Raw genomic sequence first — 22,098 nt, 5'->3', positions numbered from 1 at the left:
TGACCGAAATCCCAAAAATTGGGAATTATTGATTGAGGATCTGAAATATTTTAAAATTTTGGAATTATTGACCGAAATCCCAAAAATTGGGAATTATTGATTGAGGATCTGAAATATTTTAAAATTTTGGAATTATTGACCGAAATCCCAAAAATTGGGAATTATTGATCAATAATTAAAATTACCCCAAAACTCTGGAATTGCCAAGACCCCCAAAATGGGAATTTTTCCCCCCAAAATGCCAATTGCCGAATTCCGATGACGACAAAACCCGTGGAATTCCGGGGGATTCCCAGATTTTTCCCCAAATCCCGTTTTTTCCACAGATGGGGCGCTTCAGCCGCCTGGAGCTGGCGCTGGGGGCGCTGTTCCTGGTGGGCGTGGCCGTGGCTGGAGTCCTGCTGGGAATTCTGGGAACGCAGGAACCCAAATCACGGGAGAGCGGTGAGGGGGTTTTGGGGGGAAAAACGGGGATTTTGGGGGGAAAAATGGGGATTTTTTGGGGGAAAAAAAAAGGGGATTTGGGGAAGGAAAAATTGGAATTTTGGGGAGGGAAAAATGTGGATTTTGGGGGCAAAAATGGGGATTTGGGGAAAAAGGGGGATTTTGGGGGGAGGAATGGGGTTTTGGGGAGAAAAAAGGGATTTTGGGGGGGAAAAAACGGGGTTTGGGGGAGGAAAAATGGGAATTTGGGGGAGGAAAATGCAAAGTTTGGGAGTAAAAATGGGGATTTGGGAAAAATTGGGATTTGGGGGAAAAAAGGGAGTTTTTGGAGAAAAGGGGGATTTTTAGGGGAAAAAGGGGAATTTTGGGGAAAACGGGATTTGGGGGGATGTTGATCGTGCTGGGAATTCTGGGAACGCGGGAACCGAGATCACGGGAAGACGGTGAGGGGGATTTTGGGAGGAAAAATGGGGATTTTTAGGGAAAAAAAAAGGGGATTTGGGGAGGAAAAATTGGGGTTTGGGGGAAAAAAGTGATTTTGGGGAAAGGGGGATTTTTGGGAAAAATTGGGATTTTAGGGGGAAAAGGGGATTTGTGAGAAAAAAAGGGATTTTGGAGAAAAGGGGGATTTTTGGGGAAAAGGGGGATTTTGGGGGCAAAAATGGGGAATTTGGGGGGAAAAGGGGATTTTGGGAAGGAAAAAATGGGGATTTGGGGGCAACAATGGGGATTTGGGGAAAAGTAGGAATTTTGGGGGGAAAAGGGGATTTGGGGGGGAAGAAAGGGGATTGGGGAAAAAAGGAAAATTGGAGATGGGGGAAAAAAGGATTTGGGGGAATAAAAAGGGGATTTGGGGGGAAAATGGGATTTGGGGAGGAAAAAATGGGATTTTGGGGGAGGAAAATCGGAATTTTGGGGGCAAAAATGGGGATTTGGGGTAAAAAGGGGGATTTGGTGGAAAAACGGGGATCTGGGAGGGGAAAAGGGGAATTTTTATTTTTCCTCATTTTAAATTCTCCTGATTTTCATTTTTTTTCATTTCCTGGTCCCGCTTTTACTTTGAATTGAATTTTTAATTGCTCATTAATTTTTTATTTTTGAATTTCCCGTTCCAGGCTTTTCCCCCCGGTGCCCCAACGTGTCCCTGGCCGAGCGCATCGACTGCGCCCCCGACCACCTGGCCACCGAGGTCCGCCCCAAAACACACTTTTTCCACCCCAAAATCTGCATTTTTCACCCCAAAATCGCCTTTACCACCCCAAATCCCTGATTTTCCCACCCAAAATCCCGATTTTCCGCCCCAAAATCCCCATTTTCCGCCCCCAAATCCCCCTTTTTCCACCCCCAGAACTCCATTTTCCAGCCCCAAATCCCTTTTACCACCCCAAATCCCTGATTTTCTCACCCCAAAATCCTGATTTTCCACCAGAAAATCTCCATTTTCTGCCCCAAATTCCCCATTTTTCCACCCTAAAAATCCCAGGTTTCCCCGCCCCGAAAATCCTCCTTTTCCACCCCAAAATCCCCATTTTTCCACCCTAAAAATCCCCATTTTCCATCCCGAAATTCCCAATTTCTCCCCCACATCTGCATTTTCCACCACAAAATCCTCATTTTTCACCCCCAAACCTGATTTTTCTTCCCCAAAATACCGCATTTTCCATCCCAAAATTCCTGATTTTCCACCCAAATCCACATTTTCAATCCCCAAATCCCCATTGTCCGCCCCAAATTCCCCATTTTCCACCCTAAAAATCCCAATTTTCCATCCCAAATTCCTGATTTTCCCACCCCAAATCCTCATTTTCCATCCCCAAAATCCTGATTTTTCTCCCCCAAAATTCCCCATTTTCCAGCCCCAAATCCCCATTTCCCACCCCAAATTCATCATTTCCCACCCCCAAATCCCAATTTCTGCCACAATCCCCCCTTTTCCATCCAAAATTCCCAATTTTTAACCCAAAATCCCCAATTTGCCTCCCAAAAAACCCATTTTTTCCCAAAATTTTCCTTTTCCTCCCCAAAATTCCGGATTTTTCACTCAAAATCCACATCTTCTACCCCCTAAATCCCTTTTTTCCTCCCAAAATCCCTGTTTTCCACCCCAGGGAATTCCAGGGAATTCCAGGGAATTTCAGGGAGTTTCAGGGAATTCCAGGGAATTTCCAGATCGGGAATTGGGGGAATTCCAGGGACTTTCAGATCTTGGAATTCCAGGGAATTCCAGGAAATTTCCAGATCGGGAATTGGGGGAATTCCAGAGAGTTTCAGGTCTGGGAATTCCAGGGAATTCCAGGAAATTTAAAGCCTGGGAATCGAGGGAATTTCAGGGAATTTCAGGAAATTCAGGGAGTGGGAAGTGGAGGGTTTGGGGGAGTTTAGGGACTGGGAATTTCAGGGAATTTCAGGGCTGAAAATTGAAGGAATTTCAGGCAATTTCTGGGAATTTGGGGAATTTCCAGGAATTTTGGGAATTTCAGGGAGTCCCAGGGAATCCCAGGCAGTTTCAGGCAGTTTTGCTTTGGGCCCAGCCAGGCTTTGTTTATTTTTCTCCATAAAAACAATAAATTTTATTGGAAAAGGAACAAATCCCGGAGACTTTGCCCCGGGAGAGGGAAGGAAATAAAATCGTTTGTAAATCAAAGTTTAGAGATAAAAAGTCATAAATAAAGGTTCAAAAATCAAAAATTTTAGAGATAAAAATCGTAAATAAAGGCGTGGAAATCAAAGTTTAATTATAAAATTCCCGAAATGGAAGTGTAGAAATCGAAGTTCGGATATAAAATCATCTCCGTTTAACATAAAATATTGAATTTTTTGGGTAAAATTAAGGGTTAGAAAGCAAAGTTCAGGGATAAAAACAATCGAAAAGGTTTAAAAATCGAAGTTTAGAGATAAAATACAGAAATGAAGGGTTAGGAAGCAAAGTTTGAAAATAAATAAGTAAAAGTTTAGGAATCAAACTTTGGAGAGAAAAATTTCCTGAATCAGTTTTTATAAATCAAAATTTAGAGCTGAAAATCATAAATAAAGGGTGGGAAATCCAAGTTTAGAGATTAAAAAAAAAGTCATAAATAAAGGTTCAAAAATCGAAGTTTAGAAATAAAATCCGCCATTAAAAGTCTCGGAATTGAAGTTTAATGATAAAATGCATAAACCAAACGCTGACAAATCCAAGTTGGGAGAGAAAAATTCATCAATAAAGGCGTAGAAATCAAAGTTTAATGATCAAATTTATAATTAGAAGTTTAGAGATGAAATCATCCCTGTTGAACATCAAATATTGGAATTGTCGTTAAATCAAGGTTCGGGAATCCAAGTTTAGGGACGAAATTCATTTTAAAAGGTTTAAAAAAAATCGATGTTTAGGGATAAAATTCCCAATGAAAAGTTTGGAAGTCAAATTTGATTGTAGATTCATAATTAAACGTTTAGAAATCAAAGCTTGGGGACAAAAATCATAAACACCGGTTCAGAAATCAAAGTTTAATTATAAAATTCGTAATTTAAAGTTTAGAAATTGAGGTTTAGAGGTAAAAAAAAATTTCATAAATAGAGGTTTAAAAATCAAAGTTCGATTATAAAATTCATAATTAAAGGTTTAGAAATAAAATTCATAAATAAAGGTGTAGAAAGCAACGTTTAATTATAAAATACGCAATTAAAAGTTTAGAAGTCGAAGTTTAGAGATAAAATTCACAATGAAAGGTTTAGAAATCGAAGCTTAGGGATGAAATCATCTTTATTTACCATAAAATAATTAAATTTTTTGTTAAATTGAGGGTTAGAAATCCAAGTTTAGAGATAAAATCCATAATTAAAAGTCTAAAAATCAAAGTTTAATGATCAAATTCATCATTAAAAGTTTAGAAATCGAAGTTCAGAGATAAAATCATCTCTATTTGCCATAAAATAATTAAATTTTTTGTTAAATTGAGGGTTAGAAATCGAGGTTTAGAGATAAAATACATAAATAAAGGTTTAAAAATCCAAGTTTAGAGATAAAATCCGCAATTAAAAGTTTAGAAATCAAAGTTTGATGATCAAATACCGAAATAAAGGCATCGAATTCCAAGTTTGGAGAGGAAAAATTCATAAATACAGGTTTCGAAGTCGAAGTTTAATGGCGAAATCAATAAACGAAGGTTTAAAAACCAACGGTTGGGGATAAAAATCTTAAATAACGGTTTAGAAATCAAAGTTATGAAAACCAAAGAAAAAACTAAAAAATTTCTACGTTTTTCTTCCCCTTCCTCTTTCCCTTGAAATTTTTTTTCCCCCAAACCTCTCCGATTCTTTTCCCATATTTTACAATTTTTTTTTTTCCCCCTGAAATATTTCCCGGGGTTTATTTATTTATTTTTTTTTTCTCTCTGATTTTGCCCCAAAATCGTCGGGGTTTTTTTTTCTGCCCCCAGAGTTTGTGCCGGCGCCGCGGCTGCTGCTGGAGCCCCCTGGGCCAGCCCGGGGTGCCCTGGTGCTTCTTCTCCTCCGACCACGGCTACAGGATCGAGGAGGGACCCAGAGAAACCGAACAGGGTGAAAATGATGCAAATTTATGCAAAATTTATGCAAATTTTACGCGAATTTATGTAAATTTCATGTTCGTTTAATGTTAATGTTACCTGGGGTGCCCTGGTGCTTCTTCTCCTCTGATCATGGATACGGGATCGAGGAGGGACCCAGGGAAGCTGAACAGGGTGAAAAGGATGCAAATTTATGCAAAATTTTATGCAAATTTTACGCGAATTTATGTAAATTTTACGTTCGTTTAATGTTAATGTTACCTGGGGTGCCCTGGTGCTTCTTCTCCTCTGATCATGGATACGGGATCGAGGAGGGACCCAGGGAAGCTGAACAGGGTAATTTAAATGTAAATTTTATGCAAATTTCGTGTGAATTTTATGTAAATTTCGTTTTAATCTGATTTCATTTCGTTTTCGTTTTATCTCCTTTCATCCTATTTCACGACCAGTTTGGAGTTCATTTATTTTTTTTTTTCTGCCGATTCCGTTTGGAATTTTGTTTCCGTTCTCTGCAGGGCCAAATAAAATAAAATAAAATAAAATGAAATAAAATAAAATAAAATAAAATTAAATTAAATTAAATTAAATTAAATTGAATTGAATTAAATTCCGTTGTCCCGCAGGTGTGGAGGTGTCCCTGCGCCGCCTGGGGGCGCCGTCGCTGTTCGGGCGCGATTCCGGCTCCGTCCTGCTGAGGGCGCAGTTCCAGAGCTCCGCCCGCCTCCGCCTGCAGGTGGGCACCAAAATGGGGGGGAAAAGGGGAAATTTGGGAAAAATCACAAATTTGGATGTTTTCTGTTCGGGTCTCCAGGTGAGCCCAGGGGAAAACGGGTGGAAAAAAGAGAAAATTTGGTTGAAAACCGTAAATTTGGGTGTTTCCTGTGCAGGTCTCCGGGGGCATTTGGGAAAATGAGTAGAAAAGGGGGAAAAAATGGGCGGAAAAAAAGGGGAAATTTGGTAAAAATCCCAAATTTGGGTGTTCCCTGTTCGGGTGTCCGCGTGAGCCCAGGGAAAAATGGGTGGGAAAAGGGGAAAAATGGGTGGGAAAAGGGGAAGTTTGGTAAAAATCCCAAATTTGGGGGATTTTCCGTTCGTAAGGAGAATCAGATCATCAGGTGAGTCCAGGGAAAAATGGGTGGGAAAAGGGGAAATTTGGTAAAAATCAAAAAATTTGGGTGTTTTTGGTTCAGGTCTCCAGGTGAGCCTGGGAAAAAATGGGTGGGAATAGTGGAAATTTGGGAAAAATCACAAATTTGGGCATTTTCTGTTGGGGCCTCCAGGGGCACCAAGGGAAATGGGTGGGAAAAGGGGGAAAATGGGTGGAAAAAAGGGAAATTTGGTAAAAATCACAAATTTTGGGTGTTTTCGGTTCAGAGCTACAGGTGAGTCCAGGGAAAAATGGGTGGGAAAAGGGGAAATTGGGTAAAAATGCCAAATTTGGGCATTTTCAGTTCGTGAGGAGAACCAGGTCTTCAGGTGAGCCAGAGAAAAATGGGTAGAAAAAAGGGGAAATTTCGTAAAAAATCCCAAATTTGGGCATTTTCCATTTGGATCTCCAGGTGAGCCTGGGAAAAATGGGTGGAAAAATCAGAAAATTTGGTAAAAAATCCCAAATTTGGGCATTTCTTCCCTTTTCTCCCTGTCGCCTCCCACCCCAAATTTCCTCATTTCCACCCCCAAAAAACCCCAAAATTTCCTTTTTTCCCCTTTTCCCCCTTTTCCTTTAATTATTTAATTTCTTCTTTTTTTCCCTTTTCCTCTTTTAATTTCCAGGTTTTTCATCTTTTCATTTTCTCCCCTTATTCCACATTTTTCCAATTTCTTTCCTTTTCTCCCTTTCTTTTCAAATTCCTTTTTCTCTTTTCTTTTCTTTTCTTTTCTTTTTTCTTTTCTTTTCTTTTCTTTTCTTTTCTTTTCTTTTCTTTTCTTTTCTTTTCTTTTCTTTTCTTTTCTTTTCTTTTCTTTTCTTTTCTTTTCTTTTCTTTTCTTTTCTTTTCTTTTCTTTTCTTTTCTTTTCTTTTCTTTTCTTTTCTTTTCTTTTTTCTTTTCTTTTCTTTCCTTTTTTCTCCCCATTTTTTCCCATTTCTTTTCTCCCTTTTCCCTTTCCTCTATTGCCAATTTTTTTTCCCATTTCTTTCCTTTTCAACCCCAAATTTCCTCATTTCCACCCCCAAAACAACTCCAAAATTCCCATTTTCCCCCTTTCCCCTTTTCCTTTATTTTCATTTCTTTATTTCCCCTTTTTTCTTCCTTTTTTAATTTCATTTTTTAATTTTTTTCTTCTTCCCTTTCCCTTTTTTAATTTTCCCATTTTTTTCTTTTTCTTTTCTTTTTCTCCCTTTATTTCCCATTTTTTCCCATTTCTTCCCTTTCCCACCCCCCAAAAAAAACCCCAAATTCCCTTTTTTCCTCCCTTTTCCTTTACTTTTTTTATTTCCTCTTTTTTCCCTTTTCCTATTTTAATTTCCAGTTTTTTCACCTTTTCTCCCCATTTTTTCCCATTTCTTCCCTTTTCAACCCCAAATTTCCCACCCCGATTTTTTTCATTTCCACCCCAAAAAAAACCCCAATTTCCATTTTTCCCCCATTTTCGCAGTTCACCGACCCCACCCAGCCGAGGTTCGAGGTTCCCCACGATCACGTGGGGCCGTTTTTGGGTCCGGCCGCCGCCGATCCCAAATATCGGCTGGAATTCCGGGAAAATCCCTTCGGGATCCGCGTGATCCGAGCGAGAACCGGCGCAGTCGTGTGAGCCGAATTCCCCCGAATTCACCCCAAAAATTAGCCCTGAAGGCCTGAACTTCAGTTTTTAAATTTGAGTTTCGATTTCCATTTAAATTGCAAAATTTCAATTTCCATTTAATTTAGAATTTTAATTTCATTTCAATTTTCAAATTTCAGTCTCCGTTTTAACTGAAATTCTAAAATTTCAAAAAGATCAAAATTTCAATTTCCATTTCCATTTTGTTTCAAAGTTTCAATTTCAATATCATTTCAATTTTACAATTTAAAATTCACATTTTAATTTGAATTTAATTTCCATTTAATTTCAATTTTAAAATTTCAATTTCAAATTAATTTTCAAATTTTATTTTAATTTTCAAATTTCAATTTAAATTTCAATTTACTTTGAAAATTTCAATTTAATTTAATATTTTGAAATGTCAATTTCACTTAAATTTTTAAAATTAAATTTAAATTTCAATCTTAAATTTTCAATTTCCATTTCATTGAAATTTGAAAATTTACATCAATTTCCATTACATTTAAAAAAATTAAAGTTCCATTTCAAATTTCATTTCAGTTTTAAAATAATACTTTTAGTTTAATTTTATTTTTAATTTAATTTTACTTTTCATTTAAGTTTAATTTCAAATTTCAATTTTAAAATTTAAATTTAATTTAATTTTTATTTCAGTTCAATTCAATTTAATTTAAATTTAATTTTTATTTAACTTTAATTTAATTTTAATTTAAAATTTCAATTTCTATTTTAAACTTTCATGTAAAGTTTAATTTAATTTAATCTAAATTTCAATTTCAATTTTAAACTTTCATTTAAAGTTTAATTTAATTTAATCTAAATTTCAAATTTCAATTTCAATTTTAATATTTAATTGAAATTTAAATTAAATTCAATTAACATTTCAAATTTCAAAATTTCAATTTTAAAAATTTCATTTTAATTTAATTTAAAATTTCATTTTAATTTAATTTAATTTCATTTCATTTCATTTTCATTTTCATTTTCATTTTCATTTTCATTTTCATTTTCATTTTCATTTTCATTTTCATTTTCATTTTCGTTCAATTCTCATTTCCATTTTTAAAATTTCATTTTAATTTAAAATTTCATTTTAATTTAATTAAATTTCATTTTCATTTTCATTTTCATTTTCATTTTCATTTTCATTTTCATTTTCATTTTCATTTTCATTTTCATTTTCATTTTCATTTTCATTTTCATTTTCATTTTCAATTCTCATTTCAATTTTTAAAATTTCATTTTAATTTCAAATATTTTTTTTTTGTCCCCAGCTTCGACACCACCATTGGCCCTTTGATCTTCTCTGACCAATTCCTGCAGATTTCCACCCGAATTCCCAGCGGGAACCTCTACGGGCTGGGGGAGCAGCGCCGCGGGCGCCTCAAACACCAACTGGACTGGAGAACCTGGGCCCTGTTCAGCCGCCACCCCAACGCCAACGACACGGTTTGGGTGAAATTCACACGGTTTTGGGCAAAATTGCGGTGGTGGGAGGTGGAAAAATTTTTAAAAATTGAGGTTTTATTGGGTGAAATTCATGTCCAAATAAGGTTTTTTCTCGTGTGGATTGCTGGGAAATCATTAGCGAAGCCGGATGAGAATTGGAAATTTCGAGTTTTGAATGTTTAAATGTTCAAATTTGGAATTTTGATTCAAAAACATTAAATTTTAAATATGAAATATTAAACGAAATTGAATATTCAGATCGGAAGCTGTTGGGGCTGAGGGAGCAGCGCCCCCAGTGGAGAACCCGAGCCCTGTTCAGCCTCTGCCCCGATCCCAAATTTAATTATTCACATTAATTAATTTAATTACATACATACATTAATTAAATTAAATTATTTGCATTAATTAATTTAATTAAATGTTCAAATTGGGACCTTTACGGGCTGGGGGAGCAGCGCCCCCAGTGGAGAACCCGGGCCCTGTTCAGCCGCCACCCCCACCCCAACGACACGGTTTGGGTGAAATTCTGCAATTTTTGGGCAAAAATTCTCCCATTTTTGGGAAAATTGGGGTGTCGGGGGGTGAAAAAACACCAAATTTTGAGGTTTTATCGGGTGAAATTCTTGTTAAAATACTTTTTTTTCCTCGATTTTTTTTGGAATTCATTTCTGAAGACGGATGGGATTTGGAAATTTGGAAATTCGGAAAAATGTGAAATGTGAAATTAAATATTAAATCATTAAATATTAAAATTCGAATTAAATGTTGATTTTGAAGTCCCATGCTTTAAAGATTAAAAGTTGAAAAAGTTTAATGTCCAACACTTAAAAATTTAAAAGAATTTAAATTATTTTTAAATTATCATTTATAAATATATTTTTAAATATTTTAAAAATGCATTTTCATATTTCTAATTTTTGAAAAATATTTTCAGAAATGTTTTATATATTTTTTGTATAAATGTAATATATTTATGCATATTTATGGCTTTTAAATTCTTATATTTTTATCATTTTCTAGTTTTAAAATTTTAAAATAAATTTCATGTAATTTTTATATTTTTGATAATTTTTTAATATTTTATAATAGTTTTTGATTTTTAAAATAATTTTTAAAATATTTTATGAATTTTTTTTCTATTCTTAGCAATATCTCTGTATAATTTTATAAAATATATTTTTTAACTAAATTTTGCCCGTTTTTACCCAGAATGGGGAGAATTTGTCGGGGGTTCAACCGTTTTTTCTGTGCCTGGAGGACAAATCCGGAGCTTCCCTGGGAGTTTTCCTCATGAACAGCAACGCCATGGGTGAGTGTTAATTGGCATTAATTAATTAATAATCAACCGAAATTAATTTAAAATATAGGAAATATTTCATTTTAAAAACGATATAATTCACAGATGAGGGGGAGGAGTCATTCTAATTAATTTCACGAAATTAATTTTAAAAAATTTTAAAAGTTGGGTGAAAATTTTCCCACTTTTGAGCCTTTTCAGGGCTATAAACAAGGAAAAAAATCCCCCAAAATCCACAAAAAAATTCCCAAATTTTAAATTTTTGCATATTTTTAAATTTTGGGTGAAATTTGGGGGATTTTGGGTCAATTCTGAGCCTTTCCAGGCCTATAAATGATTAAAAAATTCCCCATTTTTTTCTAAACCCCCCCCCCACATTTATTCGGGGAAAAAAACCCAAAACCAGCAAAAAAAATCCCAAATTTTAAATTTTTTGGAAATTTTAAAAATTCCTTTTAAATTCTGGGTGAAATTTGGGTGAAATTTTTGCATTTTTAGGTCAGCAGAGGTGGCACTGAGCCTATAAATGACTAAAAAAATCACCATTTTTTTTCTAAAAAATTCCCATTTTTTCTTTGAAAAACACCCAAAACCCCACAAAAAATCCCAAATTTAAATTCCTTTAATTCCCTTTAAATTTTGGGTGAAATTTTGCCAATTTTGGGTTCGCAGAGGTAGCGCTGAGCCCGGCCCCGGCCGTCACCTTCCGAACCATCGGCGGGATTTTGGATTTTTACCTTTTCCTGGGGGACACGCCCGAGCAGGTGGTGCAGGAATACGTCCAGGTGGGATTTTTTTGGGGCGAATTCCGGGGATTTGGGGCAAATTTGGGAAATTTTGGGTGGTTTTAGGTGAAATTCTCCATTTATTGGGCTGCCTCCTCACAGTTTTGGGGGAAATTCCGGTGATTTTGGGAAATTCTGGGGTGGTTTTGGGGTGGAATTCCCAGTTTATTTTTCTGCCACCTCAGTTTTGGGGTGAATTCCGGCGATTTTGGGAAAATTTGGGACAAATTCCCGAATTTGGGATGAAATAAGCGGATTTTTGGGCACCACAGTTTTGGGGTGAATTCCGGCGATTTTGGGAAAATTTGGGGTGGTTTTGAGGTCGAATTCCCAGTTCCCATATCAAAAATTTGGGGTGAAATCAGGGAATTTGGGGAACCAAAAACCTTCCAAGATTTTGGGGTGAATTTCAGGGATTTGAGGAAAAAATTGGGAAATTTGGGGTGGAATTCCCGGTTTGTTGAGCTGCCACCTCAGTTTTGGGTGAAATTTCTGCAATTTTGGGAAATTTGGGGTGGTTTTGGGTCGAATTCCCAGTTTATTTTTCTGCTACCTCAGTTTGGGGTGAATTCAGCCAATTTTGGGAAATTTGGGGTGGTTCGGAGTCGAATTCCTGAATTTGGGGGGAAAGCAGCGACTTTGGGGATTGTGAATTTTGGGAAATTTTGGGCGGTTTGGGGTCAAATTCTCGGTTTCTCTGGCTGTCACCTCACGGATTTTGGGTGAAATTCCAGCGATTTTGGGAAATTTGGGACGGTTTGGGGTCAAATTCCCACTTCCCACTTCACAAATTTGGGCTGAAATCTGGGAATTTTGGGGCGGTTTGGGGTGGATTCCCAGTTTATTTTTCTGCTACCTCAGTTTTGGGTGCAATTCCAGGGATTTTGGGAAAAATCAGGGTGGTTTGGTGCCGAATTCCCAGTTTGCTGGGTGGCCACATCCCGAATTTGAGGTGAAATCCGGGAATTTGGGGAATTTGAGGTGGTTTTTGGGGTCGAATTCCCAGTTTATCTGGCTAGACCGCCTGAATTTGGGGTGAAATCCGGGAATTTCAGGAAACTGACTCATTTTTGGGTTGAATTCCCAGTTTATGGAACTTCCACCTCCCGGATTTGGGTTGAAATGCTGGAATTTCAGGAAATTGAGTCATTTTTGTGTCAAATTCCTGGTTTATCTCGTTAGACCACCCAGATTTGGGCTGCAATGTTGGAATTTCAGGAAATCAAATCATTTTTGGGTTGAATTCTGAGTTTATCTGGTTAGACTTCCCGGATTTGGGTTGAAATGTTGGAATTTCAGGAAATTAAATCATTTTTGGGTTGAATTCCGAGTTTATCCGGTTCGAGCTGCCGGATTTGGGTTGAGATCAGAGAATTTCAGGACTGTGAATCATTTTTGAGTTGAATCCCCAGTTTACCTGGTTAAGCCTCGCGGATTTGGGTCGGAATGTTGGAATTTCAGGAAAAGGAATAATTTTGGGGTTGAATTCCGAGTTTATCCGGTTCGAGCTGCCGGATTTGGGTTGAGATCAGAGAATTTCAGGACTGTGAATCATTTTTGGGTTCAACCCCCAGTTTACCTGGTTAGGCCTCGCGGATTTGGGTCGGAATGTTGGAATTTCAGGGAAAGGAATAATTTCGGGGTTGAATTCTCAGTTTCTCGGGCTCCCGGCCCTCCCGCCCTACTGGTCGCTGGGGTTCCAGCTCAGCCGCAGCAGTTACGGCTCCTTGGAGCAGCTCAAGGCCGTGGTGGAGCGGAACCGGCAGATCCAGCTGCCCTACGTGAGTGCTGGAAATTATTGTTATTTTAATTTAATTTAACTTAATTTAATTTAATTTAATTTAATTTTTATTTTTATTTTTATTTTTATTTTTATTTATTTTTATTTTTATTTATTCTTATTTTTTTTATTTTTATATTTTTGTAATTATATGTTATATCGCATTGTGTAATATTACATTATATTGTATTATATAAATTAAATACATTACATAACATAATATTTATTAATATCGTATAAGATTTACTATGTATTATGTATTATATGTGCATATTATAATATATGTACATACCTGTATATATTAATACGATATTTTATTATAATAATGCGTATTATATTATTAGTACATATTAATAATATATTATATTCATAATACATTATATTCATAATATATATTTTAGATATTAGATGTGCTATATGCATTAAATAACACATATATAATATAATATGAAATTAAATTAAAATAACATTTTTTAAAAAAAGAGACCACCTTAAATTTTCCCAAATCTGGCATTTTTTTTCGTGGCAAAAAATAATTTAACAAAAAAAAATTCAATTAAATTTAAATGAGTGAAAATTGAAGTAAGTAAATAAAGAAATGTAATTGAAATTATTTGAAATTTTTAAAACCCTTAAAATTTAAAAATTATTATAATTTAAAATTAATTTTAAATTGAATTTAAACAAAATTTGAAATTTTCCCTTTAAAATTAAATTTAAACAAAATTTGAATTTTCCCCAAACCCGACATTTTTCATGACAAAAACCCCAACCTTAAATTAAAAAAAAAATTAAAACCCCCTTAAATTAAATAAAAATCCCTAAAAAATTTTTATAAAACCCCCTTAAATTAAAAAAAATCTATAAATATTTAAAATGAAAAATGAAATTAATTTAAAATTTTTTTTTAAATTAAAATTTCCCAAACTTGGCGTTTTTCACCCCAACCTCAGGACGTTCAATACGCCGACGTCGAGGCCATGGACCGACGCCGCGACTTCACCTACGACCAAACCAACTTTGGGGACCTCCCGAAATTCCGGGAATTCCTCAGCGCCGCCGGCCAGAAATTCCTCATCACCCTGGTCAGGGAAATTCCCAGTTTTCCCCCTTTTTTTTGGGTGGAAAAAGCGGAAATTTGGGAAATTTTTTGAATGTTTTTTAGGACGCCGCCATTGCCGCCGATGGGGACGACTACGGAACGTTCCAACGGGGCAGCCAGAGGGGGGTGTGGGTCAACGAGTCCGACGGCGTCACCCCGCTAATTGGGGAGGTAATTAACTAATGAGTTAATTAATTAATATTGTAATACCAGAAGTTCATTGGGGAGGGAATTAACTCATTAATTATCGGGTTCTGATATTGTGAAATTGTAATAAGGGGAGTTAATTGGGGAGGGAATTAACTCATCAATTACCGGGTTCTAATATTGTGATATTGTAACAACAGGAGTTAATTGGGGAGGGAATTAGCTCATTAATTAGCGGGTTCTGATATTGTAATATTGTAAAAATGGAAGTTTATTGGGCAGGTAATTCATTAACTCGTTGTTAATTAATAGTGTAATAGGAGGAGTTAATTGGGGAGGGAATTAGGTAATTAATTAACTGTTTCTAATATTGTGATATTGTAACAACAGGAGTTAATTGGAGAGGGAATTAACTCATTAATTAGCAGGTTCTGAGGTTGATTGGCAGAGGGAATTAATTGCCCCCGGCTGTAAATCATTAATTTTAAAGGGACTTCACTGGAACTGGAATTTATTGTAAATTGCAAATTGCAAATTATAAATTGGAAATTGGAAATCGGAAATTGGAAATCGGAAATCGGAAATTAGAAATCGGAAATTGGAAATTAGAAATTGGAAATTGGAAATTGGAAATTAGAAATCGGAAATTGGAAATTAGAAATTGGAAATTGGAAATTGGAAATTGGAAATTGGAAATCGGAAATTGGAAATTGGAAATTGGAAATTGGAAATTAGAAATCGGAAATTAGAAATTGGAAATTGGAAATTGGAAATTGGAAATCGGAAATTGGAAATTGGAAATTGGAAATTAGAAATTGGAAATTGGAAATTAGAAATCGGAAATTGGAAATTGGAAATCGGAAATCGGAAAGGGAATTTATTGCAAATTGGGAATTGGGAATTGGGAATTGGAAAGAGAATTAATTGTAAATTTAAACCAAACTTTGATTCATTTCCACTCATGCATTTCATACTTTTAATTTTATTTCTCATTAATATTCATTCCCATCCCTCCAACCCCCCAAACCCCCAAGAACCCCCTTGAAAACCACGAAAATTCCCATTTTCCCTCCGTTTTTAACCAAATTTGGCGTTTTTCTCCCCAAAGGCGCGGCCGGGCCGGGCGGTTTTCCCGGATTTCTCCAACCCCGAATGCGTCGAGTGGTGGGAGGAGGAAATGCAGAGGTTCCACCAGATCGTCCCCTACGACGGCGTCTGGATCGTGAGGCAGCCCCAAAATCCCCCGTTCTCACCCCAAAATCCGCCAGGATCAAAACCAGTTCTAATCTGATTAATTCAAGGAGAAATTTCCCGGAAAGAACCACAAAATAATTATTAATATTATTAATATTCATTTATGTGGTATTATTAATATATTAATATTAATATCATCTCATTATATTTTAAAATTAATATTATTAATTCATACTTATAGTCTATTATAATCATGTTAATAATATTATTTAATTGTTGATATAACTACATTAATATTAACTATTAAATTGTACATTTTAATAGCAATATTATTAATTAATACTAATTATATAATATTAAAGAAATATTATTAATACTATTATTTAATTTTAAAAGATATATTAAAATTCTTAAATATATTGAATTAATAATTTAAATTAATAAATACTATTAATACTTAATAATATTGAATTAATAAATTAATAGGATATATTCAGTTAATTTTAATAGTAATGCCAATATTAACGTTAATATTACTATTACTAATATACAATTATATAATAATTTTTATTATGAATTAATTGTTTATAGGGCATTGTAATGTTTTAATATAATTATATTAATATTAACATTTATCTATTCAAAGAATGATAATATTATTATAAAGCGATTAAAATCTTCAGCTATTTTGGCCTATTCCAATATTCCCGTTTTAATTTGGATCGCTTAAATCCAAGTGTAATTAACCGGGATTTTATTTCCCGGGATGTTCCCAGGACATGAACGAGGCCACGACTTTCGTCCCCGGCTCCGTGCGAGGCTGCGCTGACAACGGCCTCAACTTCCCCCCCTACACCCCCTGTGAGCCAGCCTTCATTAATAACAATTAATTTAATTATTGCTATCTTAATTTAGTTCATTTATTATCATTATTACTAATTTTATTAATTTTAGCTTTATGCCTGTGGTTAGTTTTGGGGTTCATTGCTTATGTTTGTTTGTTCCGGGTTTTGTTTTAATTTTTAGTTAATTTAGTTCATTTATTAGTAGTATTAATTTTAAAAATTTTCATGTTACGGTTATGGTTAATTTTCGTGTTTATTGCTCTTTTTTTTCGGGGTTTTTTGCGGGTTTTGGGGGATTTTTTTTGGTTTGTTTTTTTTTAATATTTGTTTTCATGTTTCCCTAATGTTTATTTATTTTTGCAGGGTTTTGGGGTTTTTTTCGGTGGGGTTTATGTTTATTTCTGCTTTTATTTCTTATTTTTATTATTCAAAGCAAAAGCGGAAGGGAAATGGAAATGGAATTGAAAGAGAAAGAGAAAGGGAAATAGGATTGGGAATGGAACTGGAAATAAAATTGGAATGGGAATAAAATGGAAATAAAATGGGAATAAAATGGAAATAAAATAATAGAAATAGAAACGGAAATGGAAATTAAATGGAAATAAAATGGAAATAAAAGAAATAGAAATAGGAATAGAAATAGAAATGGAAATGGAAATAAAAATGGAAATAGAAATAGAAATAGAAGAAGAAATAGAAGAAGAAATAGAAATGCAAATGGAAATTGAAATTGAAGTAGAAAGAATTTATTTAAAATTTTTAAATATTAACATTCAAAAACATTAAAATATTAAAATTAAAGCATTAACTTATTAATAACAGCGTTACGACTTTTCTAACCCTCATTAAACAATTAACAATACCCAATTTTAATTGTTTTCCCCCCTTCCCAGCCGTGGCTGACGTGCCGCTGTTCCGGCGCTCGCTGTGCCCCGACGCCGTCCAGGCCTGGGGCCGCCTCTACGACCTTCACAACCTCTACGGGCACGGCACGGCCCGCGCCACGCGACGGTGGGGAGCAGGGAATGCTGGGAATTCGCCCGGGAATGCTGGGAGTTCGCCCGGGAATTAGCCTGGGAATTATTCCGGGAATTCTCCTTTTTTGACCTCATTTCATCCACTATTCCACCCCGCAGTTCCATCCCAATCTCATTTTTTAATCTCCTCCTGGTCCGTTATTTTAGTCCACTATTTCATCCCATTCTTTCGTTTCAATCTCCTTTTTTAATCTCCTTTTTTATTTCATTATTGTATTTCGCGTCATTATTTTATTCCGTTCATTCATTCCCTCATTACATTCCAATCTCCATTTTTAACCGCATTTCAGTCCATGACTTTATTCCATTATTTCAACCCACTGTCCAATCCCAATTTCCATTTTTAATCTCATTTTACTCCATTATTTAATTCCATTATCTCATTCCAATCTCTTTTTTTTAATCTCATTTTAATCCGCTCTTCCATCCCATCATTCCACCCCAATTTCCATTTTTAATCTCATTTTACTCCATTATTTAATTCCATTATCTCATTCCAATCTCTTTTCTTTAAATCTCATTTTAATCCACTATTCCATCCCATCATTCCATCCCAATCTCTTGGTTTAATTTCCTTTTAGTCCGTTATTTTATTTCACTATTTCATTCCATTATTTTCGTTTCCATCTCCCTTTTTAATCTCATTTTATTCCAGCATTTCATTCCACTATTCCATCCCAATCTCCTTTTGTTTTTTAACCTCATTTTAGTCCACTATCCCATTACATTATTTAATTCCAATTTCCTTTCTGATCTCATTTTAATCCACAATTCCATCCCACGATTCCATCCCACTGTTCCATCCCAATCTCATTTTTAATCTCATTTTAATCCCCAATTCCACTCCATTCCTCCACCCCAATCTCATTTTTAATCTCATTTTAATCCCCAATTCCACTCCATTCCTCCACCCCAATCTCATTTTTAATCTCATTTTAATCCCCAATTCCACTCCATTCCTCCACCCCAATTTCCTTTTTAATCTCATTTTAATCCCCAATTCCACTCCATTCTCCCACCCCAATTTCCTTTTTAATCTCATTTTAATCCCTGATTCCATTCCATTCCTCCACCCCAATTTCCTTTTTAATCTCATTTTAATCCCCAATTCCACTCCATTCCTCCACCCCAATTTCCTTTTTAATCTCATTTTAATCCCCAATTCCACTCCATTCTCCCACCCCAATTTCCTTTTTGATCTCATTTTAATCCCCAATTCCATTCCATTCTCCCACCCCAATTTCCTTTTTGATCTCATTTTAATCCCCAATTCCACTCCATTCCTCCACCCCAATTTCATTTTTAATCTCATTTTAATCCCCAATCCCACTCCATTCCTCCACCCCAATTTCCTTTTTGATCTCATTTTAATCCCCAATCCCACTCCATTCTCCCACCCCAATTTCCTTTTTAATCTCATTTTAATCCCTGATTCCACTCCATTCCTCCACCCCAATTTCCTTTTTAATCTCATTTTAATCCCCAATCCCACTCCATTCTCCCACCCCAATTTCCTTTCTGATCTCATTTTAATCCACGATTCCATTCCATTCTCCCACCCCAATTTCCTTTTTAATCTCATTTTAATCCACGATTCCATTCCATTCCTCCACCCCAATTTCCTTTTTGATCTCATTTTAATCCCCAATCCCACTCCATTCCTCCACCCCAATTTCCTTTCTGATCTCATTTTCATCCACGATTCCATCCCACGGTTCCATCCCACTGTTCCACCCCAATTCCCTTTTTAAATCTCACTTTAATCCATCAGTTTATTCCACCCCAACCCCCTTTGTTTTCAAATCCCTTTTGGATCGATTCCCAATTTCCCGTTTTTCCCCCCCCAGGGCGCTGTCCCGGCTGTCCCCGGGGCTCCGCCCCTTCCTGGTTTCGGGCTCCACCTTTTCCGGTTCCGGCCGCCTCGGGGGGCACTTCCTGGGGGACACGGCGGCCACGTGGGGGCAGCTGCGAGCGGCCACGCCCACCGTGCTGGAGTTCGGCCTCTTCGGGATCCCCTACGTGAGTTTTGGGGCGAAAATGGGGAAAAACTGAACAAAATCAATGTATTTATTAGATATTTTATATTATTATAGATGTATATTATATATATATATAATACATATACAATAAATATAAAATATTTATATTTTATATATTTTCTATTATCTATGCATATATATTATAGATTATAATAAATATATTAGAGATATATAATATTATCTATGATACGTATCTTTATAATATAGATAATATATATATAGAATATAGAAAAATAATATATATCAATATAAATATTTTATACCATATATAATGATATATGCAACGTAGATTATGTATTATATATAAAATTACATATTATACAATTCAATTGTAATATATATTCTATATTATAATAGATATTTATATAATATATAGTATATGCTTTTACAATTATATAATTATATGTTGTATAATTATAATATATATTATATATTGCAACATTTTATACGTTATTTTAATATATTATATATATTGTGTATATACTACATTGTTTATAATTGTGTTATTCTATATATTATGAGTATCAACGCTACATATTATCTATGAGATAATTTATTATTATATTAATTATATATAATAATACCTGGGACAGCTCTGCCCTACTGGTGCTCAGCCTCTCACCCTTTGTGAGTTTTGGGGCAAAAACGTGGGAAAAAGAGAAAAAAAATGAAGAGAATAAATGTATTGATAATATATATGTTAAATATTATATGCATATAATAATATATTCTATGTGATAATATATTATATATTATAAAATATATGGAATATAATAAAACATAATGTAATATACCAATATATATCCTTTTACATATATTAATATAATGCATAATATAATATTTTATGTTTATGTTTGCAATGTTTTAAATTTTAATATTTGCAAATCTTATTTTATTCTGGATATAATATGCATACTACATATACAGTATAGCTCTTATTGTCGCATTGGCGGATGAATTTTAATAGACGTATAGATTGATTTTGTTCCAATTTCCATTTCAGTTTCTAACTAAAATTGGAATTGGAATTGGAATTGGAATTGGAATTGGAATTTTAATTTTAATTTTAATTTTAATTTTAATTTTAATTTTAATTTCAATTTCAATTTCAATTTCAATTTCAATTTCAATTTGACTTGAATTTGGGGGCAGGTGGGCGGCCCGATCTGCGGCTCGTGGGGCGGCCCCTCGGAGGAGCTGTGCCGGCGCTGGGCTCAGCTCGGCGCCTTTTTCCCCCTGGCCCGGAACCACAACGGCGACGGCGGCGAGGTGAGAGAACCCCCGAAATTCCCTTTGGGAATTGAATTTATTCATCGAGGGGGGAAAAAAAATTGGGATTTGGGCTCCTCCGGCGTTTTTGGATAGTTGGGGAGGTTTGGTGTAGTTGAACTTTTGGAGTTGTTGTCAGTGGGCGTAAGATAAAATAAAATAAAATAAAAATATTAAAATTAAAATGAAAATTATAAAATATAAACTATAAAATGTAAAGTATAAAATATACCGAAACAGAATAGAATAGAATAAAATAGAATAAGAATTTTGAAAAATAAAATAAATTCTAAAATATATTAAATAAAATTTAAAATAAATTTTAAAACAAAACAAAAAAAAGGAGGTTTTTTTAAAAAAATTAATATTAAATAAATTAAAACTAATTTTTAAAAAATAAGATAAAATGGGATGAAATGAACTTAAAAGTAAATGGAAAATTAAAAAGAAATAATTTTAAATAAAACCAAACTTTAAAAGTAAAATGAAATAACATGAAACTAATTTTATAAAATAAAATAAAGAACTGAAACAAAACGAAATTCAAAAAATAAAATAAAACAAACGCAATTTTGAAAGAGAATGAAATAAAGTAAAAAAAAAAAAAGAAATAAAGTAAAATTAAAATAAAATGAAATAAAACAAATTAAAATGCAATAAAATAAAATGCAACGTCCGTGCCCGCAGCCGCAGGACCCGGCGTGGTTCGGCGCCGACTCGGCTCTGGTCGGCTCCGCCCGGCACTACCTGAACATCCGGTACCGGCTGCTGCCGTACCTGTACTCGCTGCTGCGCCGCGCCCACGCCCGCGGCGACACCGTCACACGGCCCCTGCTGCATGAGTGAGTCGCCCGGGAACCGCGCAGCCGGAAATGCAACGGGGGAATAATGCAGCGGGAACGGGAACGGAGCTGGGAATGCGCCGGGAATAATGCGGAGCGGAATGGGAATCGGGCACTGGGGAATCGTGCACCGGGAGATGCACCAGGGGAATAATGCACCAGGAATAATGCACCAGGGAATAATGCACTGGGGGATAATGCACTGGGAATGGGAATAATGCACCTGGGGGATAATGCACCAGGAATAATGCAGCAGGGGAATAATGCACCAGGGGAATAATGCACCAGGGAATAATGCACCAGGGGATGGGAATAATGCACCTGGGGGATAATGCACCTGGGGGATAATGCACTGGGAATGGGAATAATGCACCAGGGGGATAATGCACCAGGGGAATAATGCACCAGGGGATGGGAATAATGCACCTGGGGGATAATGCACCAGGGAATGGGAATAATGCACCAGGGGAATAATGCACTGGGGGATAATGCACTGGGAATGGGAATAATGCACCTGGGGGATAATGCACCTGGGGGATAATGCACTAGGAATGGGAATAATGCACCAGGGGATGGGA

The 22,098-nt window shown here is 35.4% G+C and overlaps 1 protein-coding gene across 1 annotated transcript in view; it reads left to right on the top strand.

Moving 5' to 3' along the window:
- Positions 1 to 326: 326 nt before the first annotated feature.
- The window catches only part of LOC136304197 (maltase-glucoamylase-like), a 68,372-nt gene continuing 46,600 nt past the window's right edge, over positions 327 to 22,098 (top strand). The window contains exons 1-17 of the mRNA XM_066207823.1: positions 327 to 444; positions 1,560 to 1,633; positions 4,863 to 4,983; positions 5,594 to 5,703; positions 7,567 to 7,718; positions 9,009 to 9,183; positions 10,402 to 10,492; positions 11,153 to 11,265; positions 12,921 to 13,046; positions 13,999 to 14,130; positions 14,211 to 14,318; positions 15,403 to 15,516; positions 16,265 to 16,349; positions 17,227 to 17,344; positions 19,218 to 19,389; positions 20,562 to 20,678; positions 21,366 to 21,520. Of these exons, the coding sequence (XP_066063920.1) occupies positions 327 to 444; positions 1,560 to 1,633; positions 4,863 to 4,983; positions 5,594 to 5,703; positions 7,567 to 7,718; positions 9,009 to 9,183; positions 10,402 to 10,492; positions 11,153 to 11,265; positions 12,921 to 13,046; positions 13,999 to 14,130; positions 14,211 to 14,318; positions 15,403 to 15,516; positions 16,265 to 16,349; positions 17,227 to 17,344; positions 19,218 to 19,389; positions 20,562 to 20,678; positions 21,366 to 21,520 (2,081 nt within the window). The remainder of the gene's footprint in view (positions 445 to 1,559; positions 1,634 to 4,862; positions 4,984 to 5,593; positions 5,704 to 7,566; positions 7,719 to 9,008; positions 9,184 to 10,401; positions 10,493 to 11,152; positions 11,266 to 12,920; positions 13,047 to 13,998; positions 14,131 to 14,210; positions 14,319 to 15,402; positions 15,517 to 16,264; positions 16,350 to 17,226; positions 17,345 to 19,217; positions 19,390 to 20,561; positions 20,679 to 21,365; positions 21,521 to 22,098) is intronic.

This window comes from Chamaea fasciata, unplaced genomic scaffold (genome assembly GCF_029207755.1).
Source record: "Chamaea fasciata isolate MVZ Bird 193981 ecotype frontalis unplaced genomic scaffold, bChaFas1.0.hap1 SCAF_57, whole genome shotgun sequence".
NCBI classification, from domain to species: domain Eukaryota; kingdom Metazoa; phylum Chordata; class Aves; order Passeriformes; family Sylviidae; genus Chamaea; species Chamaea fasciata.
This window is presented reverse-complemented; position numbering and strand designations above follow the sequence as displayed.